This window comes from Dreissena polymorpha, chromosome 6 (genome assembly GCF_020536995.1).
Source record: "Dreissena polymorpha isolate Duluth1 chromosome 6, UMN_Dpol_1.0, whole genome shotgun sequence".
Classification (NCBI taxonomy): domain Eukaryota; kingdom Metazoa; phylum Mollusca; class Bivalvia; order Myida; family Dreissenidae; genus Dreissena; species Dreissena polymorpha.
The window spans coordinates 45,780,901-45,803,821 of NC_068360.1; the positions used below are offsets into that span (position 1 = coordinate 45,780,901).

The 22,921-nt window shown below is 35.7% G+C and overlaps 2 protein-coding genes across 2 annotated transcripts in view; one reads left to right on the forward strand and one right to left on the reverse strand.

Annotated features, from left to right (window-relative positions):
* The first annotated feature begins 7,940 nt into the window (after positions 1 to 7,940).
* On the forward strand, positions 7,941 to 9,593 carry LOC127835347 (toll-like receptor 4). Its single transcript, XM_052361728.1, has one exon. The coding sequence runs from the start codon at positions 7,949 to 7,951 to the stop codon at positions 9,095 to 9,097; it is 1,149 nt and encodes a 382-aa protein (XP_052217688.1). The 5' UTR covers positions 7,941 to 7,948; the 3' UTR covers positions 9,098 to 9,593.
* A 4,393-nt stretch (positions 9,594 to 13,986) lies between these two features.
* The window catches only part of LOC127835643 (uncharacterized), a 68,186-nt gene continuing 59,251 nt past the window's right edge, over positions 13,987 to 22,921 (reverse strand). The window contains exons 19-23 of the mRNA XM_052362079.1: positions 21,827 to 22,031; positions 21,305 to 21,415; positions 20,275 to 20,397; positions 18,475 to 18,653; positions 13,987 to 16,764 (exon numbers count right to left, since the gene is read on the reverse strand). Of these exons, the coding sequence (XP_052218039.1) occupies positions 15,672 to 16,764; positions 18,475 to 18,653; positions 20,275 to 20,397; positions 21,305 to 21,415; positions 21,827 to 22,031 (1,711 nt within the window). The 3' untranslated portion in view covers positions 13,987 to 15,671. The remainder of the gene's footprint in view (positions 16,765 to 18,474; positions 18,654 to 20,274; positions 20,398 to 21,304; positions 21,416 to 21,826; positions 22,032 to 22,921) is intronic.

The window sequence follows — 22,921 nt, forward strand, 5'->3', positions numbered from 1 at the left end:
TCTTCGTGTTATTTGTAAATGACTTACCCAGAACACTAAAGCACACAAGTGAATTTTTTATCTATGCAGATGACACGAAAATATTCAGAAACATTATAAATAAAGAAGACTGTCTGAAATTACAAGAAGATATAGAGGAAATGCAGTTTTGGTCAGAGAAATGGTTGCTTAAATTCCACCCTGATAAATGTAAAAGTATGAGAATAGGAAATTCAAAAGTACCAGACATCAACTATAGACTCAAGAAAGACATACAACTAATGGAAATGTCAACAGAAGAAAGGGATGTAGGAGTAATAATTGATGAAAACTTGAGTTTTGAAAGACACATGAACGAACGAAAAGTTAAACAAAGCAAATGCTGTTCTAGGCGCAATCAGAAGATCCTTTAAATATCTGGATGATAAGACGTTCAAACTGTTATACACTAGTCCAGTTCGTCCGACAATAGAATACTCAAACCCTGTCTGTAGTCCATATCAACTGAAACATATTGATATGATTGACAATTTACAAAGGAGGGCGACAAAACTACTACCACGAATGGACAAGCTTAGCAACTGGAAAGATTAGAAAGGTTGAAACTACCGTCACTTACATATAGAAGCCACAAAGCGGACATTATTGAAGTGTTCAAAATAATAACAGGAAAATATGACCCTGAGGTGAGCAAAATATTCAAAATACGAGATTCTGAAAATACAAGGAGGCACAATATGAAAATATACAAAGAAAGATCTCACTTGGAACTTCGAAAAATCAAATTCAAAAACAGAGTAGTTGATATGTGATACTCCCTCATCAGAAAGTGATAAAATGTAAAACTGTTATATCATTCGAAAAAAATAGACAAGTTTTAGAACACACAAGATATTAAATATCAATACAGAGCACATATAAGCACTTGGCTAGCACCAACCCAGTACACAACAATAGAAGAAAAATTAAGGCTGAATCAAGAGGCCATGAATGGCCTACTTTTAGATTTGTGAGTATTTGTATTTGTTAGTCAAAATCACACTCATGGAACGGTCCATGTAAGTCAGTGGTGTCGATTTCTTCTTCTTCTTCCGATACAGCACTCCTTCTAGATAGAATATTTTTGTGCCGGCGACTATAGGTTAAGGTATGAAAACTTACAAAAGGTGTTCAGTTGGGTGTTTATGTAACATTATTTACATGTATATATAGTGTCTTCAGATGGATAGCGAGGAAAATGGCAGACAAAGGCGTAAGGGTTTTGAAAACTTCTACTGTTGCTGCCTTATGTATATGGGGAGGTAGTCAATTCCATTGCATAACTGTTCTCATGTAGCAGGAAAATAAATAACAGTCTTTTGAGGGTCATATGTGTCTAAAACGATGGGGAATGCTGCGTCTGCATCGGGGGTCGACAATAATAAGAAGGTCATCAGGCGGAATGATGGCAACTACGTACATGATGATTGATGAGACGGAATTTTGGTATGCGTGTTTCTAGTGTGAGCTGTCAATGATGTCTATTATATTAGTTACTCAGCTTGTATTGTGATATATTTTTATTGCGAATCTGCTGCACGTCTTTGTACGTTTTCCACTTGATTTATTTGAGGTTTCGTATGTGGGTCCCAGACACTGGAGAAGAATTTTAGTTTAGGCCTGACTTCTGCTTTTTCACGATTATGATTTCAAGAGGCTTACGTTTTCTGGCGCTCACGCGATAAGGTAACAGCTATAGTTGCTTACTAAAAAGTCGAAAACTCGAATGCAAAATTGAAACTGGTAATTGCTTAAGAAATAGAAATGTTCCAGGAACATGCGCTAAAAGATCTAAATTGTTTTGTTTAATTTACACGCATAACAGCATGCATCGTTAAATAAACTTTGCAGAGAATTATCTATTTAATGTGCAAACTATATACTTTTATACGACGATGTTACTAAAATGGTTTTAATCGGTTCATGCGACCATTGTAAGGCGTATTTTTGTTATAAATGCGACGCTAAGATATAAGGCTGATAAGAAATTCAAAGCGGTTGTTCGTCCACACTCTTTAAATTAACCAGTATCAAGATTAATGTAAATAATCGCCCTTCAAATAATGCCCGTTCGTCGGATCACTTAAGCTCTGCATGGATAGATGGTTTCTAGTATAAACATAACTATAATGTTTCAAAGGTGACTAAAGACTGCACGAAAATGACAAACGTGTCCTCTATTTAAATTGCGCAAAATGTGTACACAAAAGCGGTATCAAGCCGTGACTTCTATTTACATCTTGTCTCAGAAATTGTCTCAAGTTTGTTTTATATTCAATTAATGCGTATTGCAAGTAAGATGGTTGTAATTTAATTAATTGGATATTCTGTGTTATAAGTGAATACTATGAATTTCAGTTTTCTTAGTTCCGTGTTCGTTTGGGGTTTTATTGTGGTTATTTCTTTAATAAAAGTGATATTAAGCAAGCGTCTTTTCTTTTTTAAACCCTCACTTCTTTTCATAAGCCGATGACAGGCTGTACAATCAGTTATAATTATGTCTGTGTGTTGTGCTGTTGCTTGCAGTGTCATGTACTATATAGATTATGTATCATTCAATAAATGGCTCTTTGAGAAGGACGGGAGATTTGTTCGTTGTGATGTCTCTTTGTTTAATATTTTCTATAATTCAGACAGATTATAAGCTTTTAAAGACACTTTGAAGGTTCTTCTTTGCATATATCTGTCACAATGCATAAACATAACCTCGATGAAGTTGTAGCGTATTTCTAGCATTGCCATTTTCAATGATTACTGTTCTTATGAATTCTTCAAAAATCGTGTACTGGTTTTTAAAAAAACTCCTTTAGGTATAGGGTTTCTTTAATAAATGTAATTTAGGTTTCAGATACGACGAACTTGGTCATCGTGAACAGCAATGTTATGAGGAACCTTATTGCTGCCAATAGCGAAACCCACACAATTACTGTAGGATGTTCTTCGATTGTGGACACATCAAACCGAGAGAAGCGATTTTCATACGACGTATTCTGACTCGTATACTTTCATTTTCAATCAGCTCTATTTATATGGCAACATCATCAAAAGGATGTGTATGCAATTCATTTTTCAGTGAAATGGATTGTAGTTTTTTCCTTTTTTAAAACACGTAAATGGTGTATTAGAGGTTCTTTAACTTAGCTATTGACACGGTCTTATAAACTCTACTAGAATAAAGGAAACCACATAAAACAAAGTATTGATATAATCCTATAGTATTTTATAAAAGGGACATTAACTTTTGCCTATACAAAACATAACAATCCATACAAAATTCATACCAGAAAAAAAAGCAGAACACGATTTTCACATTGTCTTGAAACGGTCAATATCAAGCATCGGGAATAAAGACCTCGGATATAAACAGCTTTTTAGTGGGACGTTTTGTTTAAATCAGGTCCTTTTCCAAATAATTAGATATATTTTTAAACGTAATTGAAGCCTACTATTGGTGTGTACACATCGGTCATGTTAGGATGTACGCACACATGGCATGTAAACATGGAAAGCATTTGTATTTATCGATTATATACATGTATGATTACATTCAAATATTGTTCACCCAAATGTGAGAGAACATGTGGCAAATATAGTCATGATATTATTTCGATTACTTGAAAGCTAAATGTACATACAAATTATTTACAGATACACTCTATTTGCAATAATCAGATAGTTTTTTAAAATTGGGTTTCTTCAAATGGTCATTCATTCACAGAATTCATTATATCGGACTTATTATGTCTACAAATCGTGGTAAGTAAAGCGTCGACTCGTACTACAGAGGCGATACAAACTGAATGGCATAGCTAACTATACGTCGCATAGTAACACAACCAAAATTCTTGTAGAATAGTTCTTTGCACTTAATTTTGTAATGATCATAACGTATTAAGTCAACACGATATTTCGGGGATATTGGTTTCACAAACGCCGTAAATTTATATACTTCAACATAGGAACTTGGACGGAGGGGCAAAGCGGCGAGTACATCCGCCCACATTTCGGGAGCATACTGAAATGGCCTGATCCTGCAAAACAACGTGACTAGAATGCTCACAATTTAGTTTTTATTTGATTGAAGTATAATATATTTAAGAAAGTTCATTAATCATTACCAATATATTATAAAACAATAGTACCAGGGCAATAGGGGTCTCATCCGAAACCTGAAAACCAAATTGTAATTTTAACCCGATAAGTGGCTTATTTTTCCAAGCAAAAAATAAAGTGTCATATATAATGCATCTTGCGGTTACAAAGCTATTTGCTATGAAGTCGGTTTTATACTTGTACAATTAATGTTTAAAATAAAACGGTCAGCACATATGACCACTGAAACCCGCTGAAACAACTTACGGTTTTTGAGAAATCGCCGTAAAAGACTAACGTATGTTTACATTTTGCCACCGGCAAGACCAAGAAAATCCGAGGCACGATAGAAAATCTGGAGAAAACAGTATATACACACGATTTATTAAAAATCCTAAGTAACTTAAGGTAATGAGAATGTTTAAAAATTATTGAACGATACTTAGACATAATAGTTACATATACCAAGTTTCAAGGCCATTTTGGACTTTAAAGGGGCCTTTTCACAGATTTTGGCATTTTTTAACTTATTCATTAAATGCTTTATATTGATAAATGTAAACATTGGATCGTACAAGCTCCAGTAAAAAATCAAGAATAAAATTAAAAAAAGGAAAAGAACATTGCCCGGGGCAGGTTTCGAACCATTAACCCCTGGAGTCCTGCCAGAGTCCTGAAGTAAAAACGCTTTAGCCTACTGAGCTATTCCGCCGAGTACACATGATTCACGTATTTTATACCTTATATAAGCAATCTTCGTAGTTATACAAAATTTAACGACAAAAACAGAACTCTCCAAATTATTCAATCGTTTCGCGTTGCAACGCTTTATAATTTTTAGGTTTTATAATCGTCAAAAGATGCATATAATGGCTATATTAAAGCATGGTAAATGTTCAGTATTACTGTTTCCTCACAAATATCATAACTAACACGAAAATTTGCGAATCTGAAACAACTTTTTTCAATTTTGTCAATTTACCAAAGCGTGAAAAGATCCCTTTAAATATTGTAAAAGGTATATTTGGCGGTCCGCTTCATGAATTTTAAAATCACAACCCTGAATTCTTTAGTCGCAGAAATGTATCTCAAATGGCGGTAAATAATCGTGATTTCAACAACCTATAACTTTTAACGAAACTTAAACTGTATCTACTCAACAAGTACGAATACACGTTTCTGCATCTGCGAACATAAAATCAATTTATATGTATGTCGAATGTTAAGACTTATATGTACGTGAACGCCTAAAAAATATATGGAAAAAATATAAGGAAAAAAACAAGAATAAAATAAAATAAATGTTTTCCTAACCTATGTAATTGCCATAATGATTGCTAATTGTTCAATGGTGTATTGTGCCTCTTTCTTTATTACGCTTCATTCTTTTGTAAAATAGCTTGAATTATCTTCCGTTCTATACGAGATTTATGTTTGTCTTTATTGGTCTTTATTGTATTAAAGTTTGAGTTTTATTTAAACAAGCAGGTAGTATGTGATTTTAAAACAAGCCGGTTGCATTCTTGCAAGGATTTGTTAACCGACATGTTTGAAGTATGTTCTTTGTAAAGGGTGATAAAACGATGTAATGTAATGACGACGAAATAAGCCTTAAAACACATACACTGGATATAATATTTTTTGTTTGTTGCATCTAGCCGCAAACTTATGTGAACAGCACACACATATTACGTGATGAGCATGAGAAAAAAAACAAACATGAATGTTAAGAGGAATACTTTGAGTGCATTTCGAGATTTTGTAAGTGCAACTATTGTTATAATTACGCCTAATAAACACTCTTACGATGTAGTACTTCTGTTGTATTATTGTTGAAATATTTGTACACCAACGATAGGAGCGTTAACAGGTAGTTTGGATTGTTTTATGTAATTTCGGACTTAATCCAAATGTATTAAGTTTATTGTACAGCTTTTTCAGATGAAACAATCTTCCTATATATGGCCCTCCATGGATCTATTAGAGAGCGTCCTGGTGTAGTGCATATGGAGTCCAACTGCCGCCCGGGAGGGCATGGATTCGACCCCCATTGTGGGAGCGTTCTTAAGACCGCCCCCTGGAGCGTTCTTAAACCCCCCCTTTGCAGCACAAAGTACTGATGCTACCCAGGATATTGACTCAATAGAGTATTTAAAAAATATGCTTACACTCCCTTTGTATAGGACGTATGACTTTACAAGCAACCAAATATTTGCAAATTGTAAGTCATGCAATACATGTAATACATTCGGTTTCGGTGCAATCTATCTTATTTATCTTTCAGAATATGGCAGTGATACTTCGGCGATTGTTTCTTTTACAAATGAGCTGTGTACTATCGGGGACTCTATCAGACATGGTTCACAATAATACATGTGCTCCCTGTGTCTGTATTTCAAAAAACGAAACTGCCGGATTGTATAATGTGAGTTGCGCCTCAAATCCGACACTGAACGGTCAAATACCTGTATTCAAACATATATTGGAAGAGCAGATCGTTCAGCTGGATATGTCCAATAACAATCTTCAGAACCTCACGAGCCAAACGAAAACACCATTTGCAAATTTCTCGAATCTGATGGACTTAAATCTGTTTAACACATCAATCAACTTAAGATTGAACAACACCGCAACGATTGACAGCGAAACGTTCGTTGGACTTTCCGGAATACAAGTTCTCAATATTTCGCACAACGTGGACCTACCACTTACAAACAAAACGAATGAGCACGTTTTCAACCATCTGACGTCACTGAAGAAACTCGTTTCGTATCAGACGACTTTTATTTATCACATCAATCATAGCTATCCGAGCAATTTATGGAGAAACCTACATTCCCTCCAAGAAATATGGATTGACGGCTTTACTTTGGAGCCGTTTAGCGAAGATTTTCTTAATATGTCGAGTTTGAAGTGCGTAGTAATGTCCGGAGAATTTATTACACCATCGGAGGAATATCCCGATTTTTGCGACATGAAGAAAATCACTGACGACACGTTGGCTAACCTGATTCACGTTACCAACTTGTCCGTTGTCCATTGTGGAGTACTCAGCATTTCGAAAAATGCGTTCAGGAACATGGCACAACTATTAAAATTGGATCTTTCTCAAAATTACCAACTGACCATAGAGAAGGCATCCACAGGCTTTACAAGTTTACCTCATGGTATTCAAACCCTATATCTCGATAGTGTTGAAAAAACTATTTCTTTAGGATGCGATGTAAATATATCCACGAAAATAGCAGCATCACTGTCGCACACTTCATTAATTTCTTTGTCATTGGATGACAATCGAATACATTCGGTTGAAAAAGACGCATTTCTGAAATTGCCAAAGACGCTGAAACATTTGCGTGTAAGACGAAACAAGTTTGAGCTAGGCTTTTACATGTTTTTTGCTTATCAGTTAACTAACTTGAAGTCACTCGACATATCATATAACTTTTTTGGACATGAGTTCTATCTATGGCGTCATACCGATTCTTTTTCAACATCTTTTAGTGATCTTAATTTGCTAATGACCGATGAGGAGTTCGTCACAAGCGATGTCAATTCAGATGACGTCGATTGTCCAAAACCTCAAAATTTTATTCCACCGAGATCCGTTACGGGATTTCTTCCACCAAACTTGGAAAAAATCGATATTAGTCGCAGCAAAATTGGATTGCCTATATACGACTTTTATATGGACACAAATAATTCCTTGAAATATTTCATTGGCTCATATTCGCTTTTGTATTGCTGGGCGGGACCGGTACACGGCGTTGAACATGTAGAGGTAGTCGACCTAAGTAATAATTTTTGTTCTGTAGTCAAAACGGATTTCTTCAAAGGTATGTCCAACGTGAAGCGTCTGTACCTCCAACGTAATAATCTTTACTCTGCTGTTGAGAATAAGAAATTATTTCACTCAAATGTTCATATTGAAATTATTGATTTGTCCGTCAATAGAATAAGTAGACTCCATCCACTGCTTTTCGCGAATCAAACTAAAATGAGAAAGATCAACTTGGCTTATAATAATTTGATGGCCTTTGATAACAAGATAGGTCACATGAAATCATTGCAGTTATTAAATATTTCCAATAATCACATGTACACTATGACTAAAGAACTTCGATCGGATCTTGACAACATAGCATCTTCAAGGAACAATGGTTCACTAACTCTGGATCTAAGGAAAAATGTTATAGCTTGTTCTTGTGACAATTTAGAAGTCTTGGAGTGGATTCTTGATCACATTAAGCCTTCTCATAACCTGCTGGTAGTGCGTATTTCCGAATGTTACTTTACTCATAACAGGTCATCGTCACTTCCAAACGCAACTTTAATCCTCTCAAAAAATGATTTACAGTTCCAGGTAAATTTCCTGCGATATGTATGTGCTTCATATACATCTCTGATTGTTGTCCTCGTTTTTATTATATTCATGTTTATTAATATAATTGTCGGAGGCCTTGTGCATAGATTCCGATGGAAGATACGGTATTGGTACTATGTAAGCACGAACACACGTAGTGGTTATAGGTCATTAAATAGCACATTTGAACACGATATTTACCTGGTATATGACGAACATGTTGAAGAATTCGCCTTGGACATTTTAAAACCAAAACTCAACGAACTATATTATCAAGTGTTTACCTTTAACGATATTGAATCTGGTCGTTCTATCAATGATGCCGTATCAAATGCCATTCATGGCAGTAAGGTTGTTGTGTTCGTTGTGTCTAAATTATGCAACAATGACCCGGAGTGGAAATGTGCAGTTGAAATGACTGAAATAGAATCTGGGAAAAGGGGTCATTCGATTGGCATTGTTATTTTCTACAATTCAGGATGTACGCAGAATCTTCCCAAAAGTTTAAAGAGACTTCCGCACGATTCTTTTATTGATTATCCCGAACATCAAAGTATTGAAGAAATGGACGCTTTTTGGAAAGATTTACCAATCAAAATTAATAATATTGGAAGTTTTCAATAAAACTATATTGAAGGAAAAACAATATTTGTATGCTGGTGCTTGAGTATATGCACACTTTTTTCATTTACTATTTATTACGAATGATAAGAGTTTTTCATTACGAGGTTATGTGCTTGTGTTTCTAATTGCTTATCTGCTTTGTCATTACTTCCGTTAATTCGGCTTACGCATATATATTCTAACAATGTTTTCAAATGACAATGCAAATGAATGAATTATATGAATATTTTTTAAACAGTTATAATACATGTACGTGTTATTGTCCTAAATAATTTCTTTCAAACAACTTTCAAAACTAATTGTTGTTAGCCCTGTTCACGTACGTGCGTTTGAGGTTAGCCCTGTACACGTACGTGCGTTTGAGGTTAGCCCTGTTCACGTACGTGCGTTTGAGGTTAGCCCTGTACACGTACGTGCGTTTGAGATAAGTTGTATTTTACGTATCTCCATCATCAAACAATACAAACTGACTGCAACAAAATAAAATGTTTATGAACTCTCATTATTTCTGATTTTTATACATTCGTCCTTGTCTTCAAAGAGGCGTGTTAGCCTTGCTTCAAACGGTCGATTTACTCTCTTCGAAATATTAATGGGAATATTCTCCGACAATAGTATATAGTAGTACGCGTATTTATTCACATTGTATGGATGAGTTACCTTGAATTGTGTAAATCCCTTGTAAACAATTATCAACTTCATCGAAGTACCATTCTTATATTTTGGACAAACGGCTATCAGCGTGTATAACAACGCATGTATGTATGCTTAAAATATTGTTGTCGGTATCTGGAAAAAAATCCGTTTTACAAGAAAATATTAAATAGATAATCACTTACACTTATGCAATAACATATTTTACGGTAAACAATTTATGACATAACTCAGTTTTTGTAAATACAATATAGCCATTACACTATGTGCATGTACTTTACATAGAAACTGAATCAAATGTATTCACATTTCTTATGTATATATATTTTGAAATTATAAATATATATAAGCATTGTGTTGTAACATATTAGTGTAAAGCGCTAATTCGAATTGTAATAGAAAATGTATACATAAATTGATAACCTTTTATTTCCACATATTTCCATGTGAAGAGGTGACATTCAAAATCCATGTATGTCTTATTTATGCAATACTCTCCATATTTGTTTGTTGATAGCAATTCTTACTATAGAATTAGACAAATTTCATAATTAAGATTGTTATACTTGCACAAGTTAGTATAGTTAAACACGTGTGGTGCATGAAGTTTATCAAAAATAGTAAATTTATACTTCATTTATTATAAGTTGCCAATAAAATATGTGTTTGTGTATGTGCGCTTGCGTAATTTGTACCGTGACTGTTCTTTACGACGATAATTATTTCTAAATGTCGTCCTTTCAGTTCAAAGGCAATCTCTTGCACGACGGTTACATTGCTTGTGAGAGCATTTAACGACATTTCTGGGTTGATAAAACGAGACACTATTGCGTTCAAAATGATGCTACATGTATGATAACTTTACAAAATAAACTACAAAAAGTTTAAATGTTGTGCAGAAGTCTGCATTGCACGGAATCCGGATAGTGCCATCTATAACCTCGCCCTTCTTTCATCAAGGGCAACACTAGACACACGAAGCGATACACGATATTTTGCGCGACAGTCGCGGCGACGCACGATATATTTAACACGATATATCACCATTGTGTAGATAGCCCAAAAGGCGATATATCGTTTTAAATATATCGTGCGTCGCCGCGACTGTCGTGAAAAATATCGTGCGTTTCCGCGACTGTCGCGCAAAATATCGTGCGACACTAGACACACGAAGAGACGCATGATATTTTGCGCGACAGTCGCGGCGACGCACGATATTTTATTATTCAAATATCGCCCATATTATCCGAATCTCGTGTATCGCGGTCTTATTTCAGACTGCGACACTAGACACACGAAACGATACTCGATATTTTGCGCGATAGTCGCGGCGACGCACGATATTTTTACTGTTCAAATATCGCTGTAATAATATCGCATATCGACTGTCGCGTTTTTTTCTCTTCGTGTGTCTAGTGACGCACGATATTTTGCGCGACAGTCGCGGCGACACACGATATTTTTCGCGACTGTCGCGGCGACGCACGATATATTTAAAACGATACCTCGCTTTTTGGGCTACCATCACAATGGCGATGTATCGTGTTAAATATATCGTGCGTCGCCGCGACTGTCGCGCAAAATATCGTGTATCGCTTCGTGTGTCTAGTGTCGCCCTTGATGTAAGAAGGGCGAGATTATAGATGGCACTAGCCGGATTCCGTAGCATTGACTGCAACACTTATGATTGCAATTTTAAAAACATGCACTTCTTCCAGTAGATACATCCGCGGTGGAATATATTAGTATATGGATCCAAGCATAATAGATGTACTTACCGTTACGGAGGTCCTGGAAATGGTATTATCAATCATGCTAAATCTTCGTCCGGTTATAAGGGATATTAAGAGCTACTATCTTCTGATTTCATACAAGGGTATAACGACCATCACTAAAGGGTCGTTAGACCCAGAATGTCAGTTTGTTTCGCTCGAATGATTGTTCCAGAGTTATTGCAGGGAAACTTTGGTATCGCTCGTTCTCTCATGACATAATTATATGCAGTATCCCTACAGGATGAACATGCACATACAAAGTGATATGTATGTTCCGTCCGTTCCTCTCCAATTATTTTCAGTTATTAATTGCCTTTTTTTAATAGTGTGTTTTTAAATAACCACGCAAGGGTTATTGCATTTGCATTTCAGGAATCTTAAATGAACTAGAAACCCTTCACTTACTTTTAAAATCATATTTGCTTATTAAACACGTTACTTCGTTCACCATTTCAAGTATTTATTTTAACGTTCTAGTATATATTATACACAAGTAAAAATTGATTTAATTCAAGGACAATATCAGTATTGTTGATATTATTTTACTTATCGAATGTTTACCATTTTATTTACATTTTAGATATCCTGGTGGAAAATAATGTGCTTTTATCCTACAGCTAAATGATTTTATAGAACAAATACGACTCATAAAGAAAAGATAAGGTTTTCTTTATTGGTATATTTTAGATCCGGTTTATACCAGTTATTTTTAGAACATTACATAGGGACTAGTTTTTTGGCCTTTCACCCCTGGGCCCGTATTCACCAAACAATTCTTAGACTCAAGTCTTAGAGTAAAGAAAATTCTTTAAATTAGAATATTTTCAAGAATTTCTTTAGTTTTGAGTTAAACTCTGCAGTAAACGTCTCTATCTATATAATTCTTCATATAGAACATTTTGTTAATGACATTATCACCAGTGGAGGCCTGTATATATTCAAACACTGAACACATTTTTCTTGGTTCTAAGTCTTTTCTTTATTCTTAAGTCTAAGAATCGGTTGGTGAATACGGCCCCAGATTGCGTCATTTGGTACGAAGTCGTTTAACGAGTGTGTGTGTGTGTTTACGATGGATTACTATAATAATATGAATGTGAAAACACAGTGTTTGGATATTAAACTGGAATGAAACTGGCGAGACTGCATTTTCGATTTAGTTAAAATGTCGAATGTACTCGAATAACGCGATGTTTTGTTGAACAATTGATGGATTAAATTTAAGAAGTGTCAGTGAATTGTTCTTTAACTTTTCGAAGGAAATCGATGTCGAATTAAAATGGAAATTTCTTTGATGGTTTAGTCGTTCCTTTGTCAGTCGATCAAAGAATGTCTATCCACAAAGAATTTCCTGCTTACATCCAGTGCTTTAAAATGGAAAGGATGGATGGCGATGAAGAAATTTGTCTAGAATTTTAACTCGTCATGGAAGCAAATTAAACATTACGAAAATAAACATAAAAACAAACATTATTATACAACTTTGGTGAGTAGAACAATAATTTTATGTAAGTATAAAGTGTGTAAAAAGAAGAGTTGTTTAAAGACTAAAATTAACAATATCGGCGGGAATAAATGCTGAATCAAGCTTCACGTAGCCACGGTATGTGTCTACACATTTTGTAAATTTCAAAATGGCGGGAGCCATGTTTGTTTTTTTACAGTGGTGAAACAAGAATTGTAGTTTGAACACAACCGTCTGTGTTCTACTTGAGTGTGTCACATTTGGAACGCTGATTAAATTTGAATCGAGGCGTATAGCGATATTTTGTCTCGTTACTTTTCTTTTGCGTGGAATTCTTAAAGACTATTTCGATTTCCGTAAACAGGAAAGATCACAATAAATATTACTACGCAATGTTAGATTCAGTTAATGTGTTCTTGCTTTTATTTTAGGAATAAATTAAATAAAACAATATTGTAGGATAAGTAGAATAAATAATACTCGTGTCAGAAAGGCTTACAAGGCTCGGCAAGCCTCGCCATGTAAACCTCTTCACTCGTGGGATAAATTTAAGTACACAATCACACTAACATAGTATTCTCTATCTACCATGATCTCCTAATCAGTTCATCTACTAACTAATTTGTATGATGTCCGCCTAAGCTTATCATGTTTATTGTGGAAACATCATTTACATGTATATGTAAAGGTTTGCTTGTGCGTGTGTGTGTATGTAAGTGCTTGTGCCTATGTGTGTGTTTGAGTGTGCATGCGTGTGCTGAGCTGTGTGTGTGTGTGTGTGTGAGTGTGATCGTTCGTGCTTGTTAGGGTGAATAAATAATACAAGGTATCTATGCTCGTAATGGCGGCCTTCGATGTAGTGATTGTTAAAAAAAGAAAATGAAAAAGCCTAGTTGAAACTCCACACAACGCTAGTGTAAAACAGCGCTAGTGTAAAACAGCGTAAATCATACTGCATGACATATTTGTAAATTATTAACAAACAAAACGTGAAACAATTTTTTATAATTTATATACAGGATTGTTGATGACATCATACATCATTGTTTGATTGGAACAAGGTGTATCCCTTTAAAGCAAGTTTCTTTTCCTTTCACTATCCTCGATACATACTTGTTATCGCACACTGGTATGCATTTAAAACAATTTTTATGATACATTACATTTTGCATGTTCTAAAATATTTATTTACATCTATAACAAAGAATATGAGATACTAAACACACAGGGACCTATAAATACAAGGTGCATGTGTATTATTGTTCTTGACAAAAAAGATTGAATCATAATAAAAAAAGCAGTAACAAAAACAGAACAATAACATTAAAGCTAAAAAGTATAAAACAATGTCCTCAATATCTGAAAATATTGCAGCTTACATGAAATACAATCAATATGAACGTATTTTGAGCATATGCAACACATTTTATAAACATCATTATTAAGTAAAATGTGGTAGTACTTGCTTTCATAACAAATGTCATATACTTGTATGTACATTCCTTAAAATAGCTAAACTAAGATGCGCACAAATTTATTAAAAAAGGAAATAAAATCATGTAATGCAGACATTAAACTGAGGCATAAAACAATACAAAAAGATATTAAAGAATGATTTCCTTTGAAGTAAATTCAGACCTTTTCTCATCAGCTTGTCAGACAACATAAATATATAAGGGGCAAAAAGAATGAGCAAATACAATATATTTGCACTGTGACAAAGTAACAAGAGCCAATATTGCTTGTGGAAAGCTTGTAGATTCAGAGAATCCAATTTGATTCTTGCATACACATATATGTCTTTTAATGGCTTTTCAAAATGAAAAAACTAAGGTACATAATTCTTACATATATTAAATACAAAAACATAAGATTTCAAACAGAGGCATTGATCTGTGTAAAGTAAACTACTCTTTTATATGAGCCCTCCACTAGGAAATCTGGGTTGAATGCCTTTACATGTGCAGTCTGCACTAGGAAATCTGGGTTGAATGCCTGTGTATGTGCAGTCTGCAGTAGGAAATCAAGGTTGAATGCCTGTGCATGTGCAGTCTGCACTAGGAAATCTGGGTTGAATGCCTGTGCATGTGCAGTCTGCACTTGGAAATCTGGGTTGAATGCCTGTACATGTGCAGTCTGCACTAGGAAATCTGGGTTGAATGCCTGTGCACGTGCAGTCTGCACTAGGAAATCTGGGTTGAATGCCTGTGCATGTGCAGTCTGCACTAGGAAATCTGGGTTGAATGCCTGTGCAGTCTGCACTAGGAAATCTAGGTTGAATGCCTGTGCATGTGCAGTCTGCACTAGGAAATCTGGGTTGAATGCCTGTGCATGTGCAGTCTGCACTAGGAAATCTGGGTTGAATGCCTGTGCATGTGCTGTCTGCACTAGGAAATCTGGGTTGAATGCCTGTGCATGTGCAGTCTGCACTAGGAAATCTGGGTTGAATGCCTGTGTATGTGCAGTCTGCACAGGCAAATCAGGGACGACACTTTCCACCTGAAACGGATTTCTGCAAACAAAGACTTCCTTAAACATAAACAATAAAAGCAAAAACTGTTTGTGTGGATGGCACAGGCTGATCTGGGACAACACTTTACACTCATGCATTAAACCCCGTTTTTCCATAGCCAAGTCCATATGTTAGTTTTATAACTCGCTAAATAACATGTGTCCTGTATCAATCCCAGTCACTATCAAAGTTGGCAGCCATTTCTGATTCTAGCGCCTCCAGTTCACTTTCTGACAGAAGAACCATGTCATCATCATCTGTGCTGGTAAGTTTGTCAAACACAGAGCTAGCTGTTGAATCAGGCAATTCATTTATAACAACTTCAAGTGACATACAGTTACTCCTTATATTATCCACTTCATGATGCAAACTCTCACTTCTTCTCACTTTGCTATCCACAAGCTTTCTGTTGGGCTGTTCATGTTTTGCTTGTACCTGTGTGACTTCAATAGGCTGCTTACTAGTTTTCTCATGCTTTTCTGCATTAACCATACTCTTAGTTGCGTGCACAGGGATTTCTTTGTAATCACTTCCACCAATTGCCAATTCAATTTCAGTGTCTGTCGATTTCAGTTCTTCATTAAGTTCCACTCTCACTATACACTTGTCATCCACTCTCACTTTACACTTGTCATCCACTCTCACTTTACTCTTGTCATCTACTCTCACTTTACACTTGTCTTCCACTCTCACTTTACACTTGTCATCCACTCTCACTTTACACTTGTTATCCACTCTCACTTTACACTTGTCATCCACTCTCACTTTACACTTGTCAGCCACTCTCACTTTAGACTTGTCATCCACTCTCACTTTACCATGGTCATCCAGAGCATTTACACAAGTATTAATTCTAGCACGCCTCTTAGCTCCATCTCCTTTTCTTGCATGCGTCTTAGGTCCAAGTCTTGTGGCATACGTCTTAGGTCCGAGACAATAACTGGTGTGATCTCTTTTACTTAACTGTTGTGCCTTGAAGGTTTCACTCCCTTCTGTTGGGAAACCCTTATCACGATTTCTTCCAATTGTTTTGCCTTTAAGTTTGCCATCATCTGTTCCATACAACTGGTTCATTTCTGCATACATATCCATCTCTGCCTGTTGAATGCCACAAATGTTGCCAGGGAAACATTCAGTTACCTGATCAATCTTATTTCTGACACCATGGAAACCCGTGATAATCCCTGTAGATGGCTGGTTGCTAGGAATGGTTGTGCTGTCCTTCTGACTTCTGAAAGTCCTACTTGAAGTCTCCGTCACTCTGAAGGGTATCATAAATGTTTGAAATAACGATTTACATGTTTGACAATATTTATAATATTTATAAAATGTACCGTAATTACTCTATGTTTTCGGACACTCTAAGTTTTCGGACACCCCATTTTTTAGCAAAAATAATTATTTTTCGTGACTCTTTATTTTCGGACACACGAGTTTTCGTCCTTTATTTATGTCTCTTAAGTTTTCGGACAGTATATTTTACAGCGCTATTTTACCAAATTTCGAACCTGTTTTTGATATCTAATGACACTTCAATCATGGGGTTTTACAACCAGATTAACATCATAAAAGATTGCGGGTGAATGCCTGAGGGAAATGGACCATTACATTTGCGTTATTGGGTAAATAACCTTGTAAACCGGTATTAAACAATGGGTTCGCCCGATAGCATAAGCGTTATGACAATACTAAATGTTTCAAACTGTGATGCACCCTATAACAAGTTTTACGAACAATGGAAGATGTTACACAACAACCATCGGAAATGAACAAACAAAGAATTCATAGTTTGCTTTTTTATTGCGTTAATTACAGGTTAATACAAGCGTGTATCGGTACATCACATGCTCATTTTTGAACTTGTTGGTCAAAGTACAAACTTGAAGTAACTTTCTGTCAAATAAATTAAGTATTTACAATTATTTAAAATGTAGTGCAAACATGTATAACTGTAATTTATACTATACGGCATGGTATTTTACAAGCGCGTGCTATTACCAGTAGTCGTTGATAGAATTGACGCTATTTTCGGACACTTCCATTTTCGACTCTAAGTTTTCGGACACCTGTATTTTGTTAATATTTTTCGTATCTAAGTTTTCAGACACGAAAAAAATTAATTATTTTTGAGTGTCCGAAAACATAGAGTAATTACGGTATTGTATTTTCACCACTCAAAATGTGCCGCTCCATGAGATACACATGCATGCCAAATATAAAGTTGCTATCTTCAATATTCCAAAAGTGTACATTAAATGAGCGATTTTGACCCATATATTTTACCTTTGACCTTGAAGGATGACCTTGACCTTTCACCACTTAAAATGTGCAGCTCCATGAGATACACAAGCATGCCAAATATGAAGTTGCTATCTTCAATATTGCAAAAGTTTTGGCAAATGTTAAAGTTTGCACAAACAAACAAACAAAGCAACAGACAGGGCAAAAACAATATGTCCCTTACTATTGTGGTGGGGGACATAAAAAGCTCAGATGCTTTTTGCCTTTTAATAAAATTATTTATTAAACTTGTCCAGGAATTTGGTTATTTACCATGCCAAAAGTTCGCTTACTAACAATGCTCTTGCACAAGTTGAGTTAAATAAGGAATATTATGACACCTTGTATAAGGCCCTACATACTGTATTTTTTTTAAATATGAATAACAGGACCTCAATTTTCAAAACCGTTCTCAGACTTAGGAATAAAGAATAGCCTTAGACTGATTTCAAGTACCTCTTAGCATATGCTAAAAATGGTGCTCATATTATCATATGATTGTTCTAAACAAGACTTTCATAATTGTTGGTGTGAACTTCCATGGTAGAGTAGACTTTTAACTGGATTTAGCACATTTCAGTTTTAAGCATATTCTTTATTTTAAGTTTTTAGTTTTCGAATTGATTCTTTATTTGTAGACTGATGTTTTCGAATTGATGGGTGACTATGGACCCAGGTGTAATTGTTGTACCTTGCCTCCACCTTGGCCAGGCCTTTCTCCATGTTGTACCTTGCCTCCACCCTGGCCAGGCCTTTCTCCAGTAGTATCTGAGAGAGGGAATGGCGCTGTCGGCTGGCAGGCCCTGGATGGCCCGTTGTGATCACATCCAGTATCAAGTCTATTGGAGACACGGCCATTGACATTTCAACCTATTAATAACAAGAGATGTGTTTGTCAGAAACACAATGCCCCCTATTGCGCCGCTTTGGAATAAATGTTCAATATATCATTTGGCAGGTTTAGAAATTATCTCTCTTTTAAAGCTTATTGCTTCTCTTGGATTGTATTTTATGACTTTTGACCTTGAAGGATGACCTTGACCTTTTCACCACTCAAAATGTGCAGCTCCATGAGATACACATGCATGCCAAATATCAAGTTGCTATCTGAAGCGACATAGAATTTATAAGCATTTTTCCAAACCTGAACGCGAAACCAAAATGCAAAGTGTGACGGACAGACGGACGGTCCGATCACTATATACCCTCCTTCGGGGGCATAAAAAGATGAACAAGATATGCGTTTGTCAGAAACACTATGTCCCCTTTTGAGCCCCTTTGAAGATATATATTTGACCTTTGACCTTGAAGGATGACCTTGACCTTTCATCACTCAAAATGTGCAGCTCCATGAGATACACATGCATGCCAAATATAAAGTTGCTATCTTCCATATTGCAAAAGTTATTGCAAATGTTAAAGTTGGTGCAAACAAACACACCAACAGACAGGGCAAAAACAATATGTCCCCCACTATAGTGGTGGGGGACATAAAAAGTCAATAAGGAATACCCGGTATTTGGAATCAGCACAAGGAACATAGCTCATTTGAAGTAAGAAAGATGGGAAAAGTAAATAATAAATATTTATAATCAGCAGAGAGAGCTGATAATGTCATTTTAATTTGTAATGAAGGCAACCAGTTTTTATTGAGGATATCAATCAACTGACAGATGTTCCTCATTGTACTTTTTCAAGTTGTGAGAATGCACTTTTTGTCAGCTAGATAGAGGATAAATAACTCCGGAATGTGCACAGCACCTGGAATGCAATAGTGTCCTGCTCATCTACACTTTATGGTGAGGACATAATTGAAGTTTCAATTTAATTTCAATTTAATTGCTTGAGTTGAGAAATTTGAAAGCAGTTTGCTCCATAGACTTGAAAGATTTATGCAAAAAACAACAATAGAGTGAGTCCAATATGACACCAAAGAAAAGCTAGTATGCAACACAATTGAGAACAGCTGCTCCGAAACAACACTTTTGCATTATAAATTTATTTCAGCATTTTTTAGACAATGAATACTCCAAAAAACACGTGCTTTTTCACAAACGTGACTCATACTGTCACACCTCTTTGTAATCTATGTACAAGCGCTCATCACTCGAGAGAATTCCACCGTTGTATACAAAAAGACTGCTGCAATTGTGCACACCACAAATATGGATTCAATAAAGTTAAAATGAATCTTCTCATTAGCAGCTGAGAAAAACTCAGAAATAGTAAATCAGACCAACAGGGGGACACATTTTGATGCATTTTTATCAATGTATAACATGTGCAAGTATTTGTGTCCCATATTGACATATAACGGTACTTAAACTGTCAAATTTAAATATTGATTTCCAACACCAGTATAAAACTGTTTACAAACAGCAATGACATCAAGGGTTTCTCCCTCAAGTTAAGAAACAATTGTCTGAAAAAGACATATGAACTTTTATGGAAATATTATCTAAATATTAAAAAAAAAACCACACATCCATACACTTGATTTCTGAATCAACAGCAGTTTCATTAGAGTTGATCCAGGAAATATATTTTGGGGTCTCATAACCATGGTAACGGCTTCATCTGACCAACTTTGTCCAATGGGCTGCAACTGATGTAACTGAAATAAGAGATACTGACTACTTAAAGTTGCACAAACATTTACTGTTCAGCCATACAACTCTATATCTACGTTAACAACATATACTTTTTTCTTCCTTTAACATCCAATAATCAATTTTGATCATTGACTGTTGATCATGTTTCAATGCATAACAGACCTACTAAACCATTTAGACCCTATGTTCTACAAATATTAAACAAGACATGTGTCCATTAAAAGTAAAAGCCCAGATTCAACTTATGTTTAAAAATAACCTTATTCAAATAACAGGCTGTTGATGGCTGAAGACTTTCAACCACTTAGAGGGACCTTTGAGATGTTTAGACAGACGATGCACATGACAATCCCACTCTTCGTGGTGGTCCTTTGCTGAACGTTATTTTCAAATTGCTTAAAGAATGACAAAGTTTAAGTCTGGAAAGCTGTTTTATAATAATTAGGGTTTGTTCTAAGATATTTCAAATTCAAATCAATGTATGACAAAGTCATTGCTGAGATAAGATTTTGGGGAATGATATTATACACTTGCAGACGTACTGACAGACGACTTTGAAAAGTGTGGCATAAAAATAAAGGCATGTGGGATTGTAAGCAACTGTTCTTTAAAGGTTTTAGAAATATGCAATATTAAGTTGTCGCTGGAAATCTTATTCTGTTAGTCATTGACCTTTGAACAGCGTACCCAATAATCAATAGAGAAATACTTCCAGTAATGGCCAGCATAATTAGAAAGCTGACAGAAGCTTAAATTCAGGCAAAGAGTGGTTTATCAACAAAGAGACCTACAAATGAAAAGATAAGTATCCTAGGTGAATATTTTATAATTCAATGTATCAGGACTTCAGGTCAGTGTTATCCAGATAACAACACATATTGAGATGTATATAAAAGCAATTATGATTACCTTGCAGTGGACAGCAAACGGGCTCTGCCTAGACAACATGAAGCATGCTACTGGGGGGTAGATATCCCTAGCGTCATGCCAGAACTCCAAACCCAGGTCCACTAGCTTTACCTGGAATAGAGATCAGCGTGTATAAGAACTCATGTGTGGGCAGGTTTCAATGTAAATGTATGCTAGACATCAGACAGTGCTCTGGCCATCCTGTAAGCTAGATATCAAGTGTTGTTCCTTTATTAAGCAACATTTCAAATAAAAAGAATAACTCGTTGTAATAGTCCTCCCATTGCATTTGAATTTGTCCTGAAACCAGTTCGCTTAAAAAATCAATTTTGGCCACTTAATAAAAAAGACGAACAAAAGGTCCACCTAGCAACCCGGAGGTCATGTGTTCGATCCCAATTGTGGGAGCATTCTTTATATCTTCCAAAAAGACACCAAGTACTGGTTCTACTCAGGAAATGGACTCAAGAGTGTCAATTAGTCTTCAATTGAGCTAAAATAAATAGGTTTTAACTACAATACCCTGTATAGGTCTGGTTTGACAGAAGCCTTTTCAACAATGACAGCCCTGTGGTATGCATGGTCCTCAATGTCCCTGAAGATATTGTTTCCATGACTACGGTACACAACACACTGTGCTCGCAGCTGCCAGATGATGTTAATAGCTGGAATGTGATCATCTGTATCATACTTCTGTCCGTAGAACGCTTGAAGGGATTCATAGAAGCTGAAAACACATAATGTCTAATTGATGTACTGTAATAAAGGAGGGAACGCCTGAAATTTTAAAGTGTCAGTCAGATGCCCGGCTATTCTGTTTGCCATAGCAATATCATTTTTACCCTATCAATAAAGGTCTTTATGTAACTAGTTAAACTCTGTATGCTAAATGTGCCTTTTGAGAACGTAGCCATTTATAAACAAGAGCACCACATAACCGGTGCCAACACTCAGCTACTGGTGCAGTTTTGAATAAATGAAAGCTTGTCAGATTTTTTTTTTTTTAGAGGTCACAGTGACCTTTGACCTAGTGACCCAAAAATGGGTGTAGCGTGTAGAACTCAACAAGGTGCAGCTACATATGAAGTTTCAAAGTTGTAGGAAGCACTTTGATTTAAGAGCGAAGTTCAAAAGGTTAACAAATGTTAAGGTTTTAGCACGACGCGGATGGCGGACGACACGACACGACGAGCTGGCTATGACAATACCTCGAGTTTTCTCAGAAAACAGCCGAGCTAATAATATATTTTAAAGGTTCCTCATAACAATTTTGTACACATTTCATGACACAGTCATGTTGATACAAATATAACTAAAATAAACTCATTTATATGCGGAAAAATGTGAAAAATAATCAATTGTATTCCTTCGTTAGTTAGTTTAAAACTAATATATGAGAAAAAAAACAACAGTTGTCAATCTTCACAATAAAATGTTCGATCGAGTTGTAATTAATACATCAGCAAGACCAACATTGATATTGTTAAAAACAGAAATGCCCCAATAGACCAATAGAAGACGTAATTACGGATCTATTGTAGAAAACAAGAGCATCGCATTACGGGTGCCATGCTCGGCTGCGAAAGCTTGTCAGAATTTTTTAATTTTTTTTAAGAG

Excerpts from the sequence above, each read along its gene's own strand:
- LOC127835347 (XM_052361728.1), top strand. The coding sequence starts at position 7,949 with ATGTCCAACGTGAAGCGTCTGTACCTCCAACGTAATAATCTTTACTCT.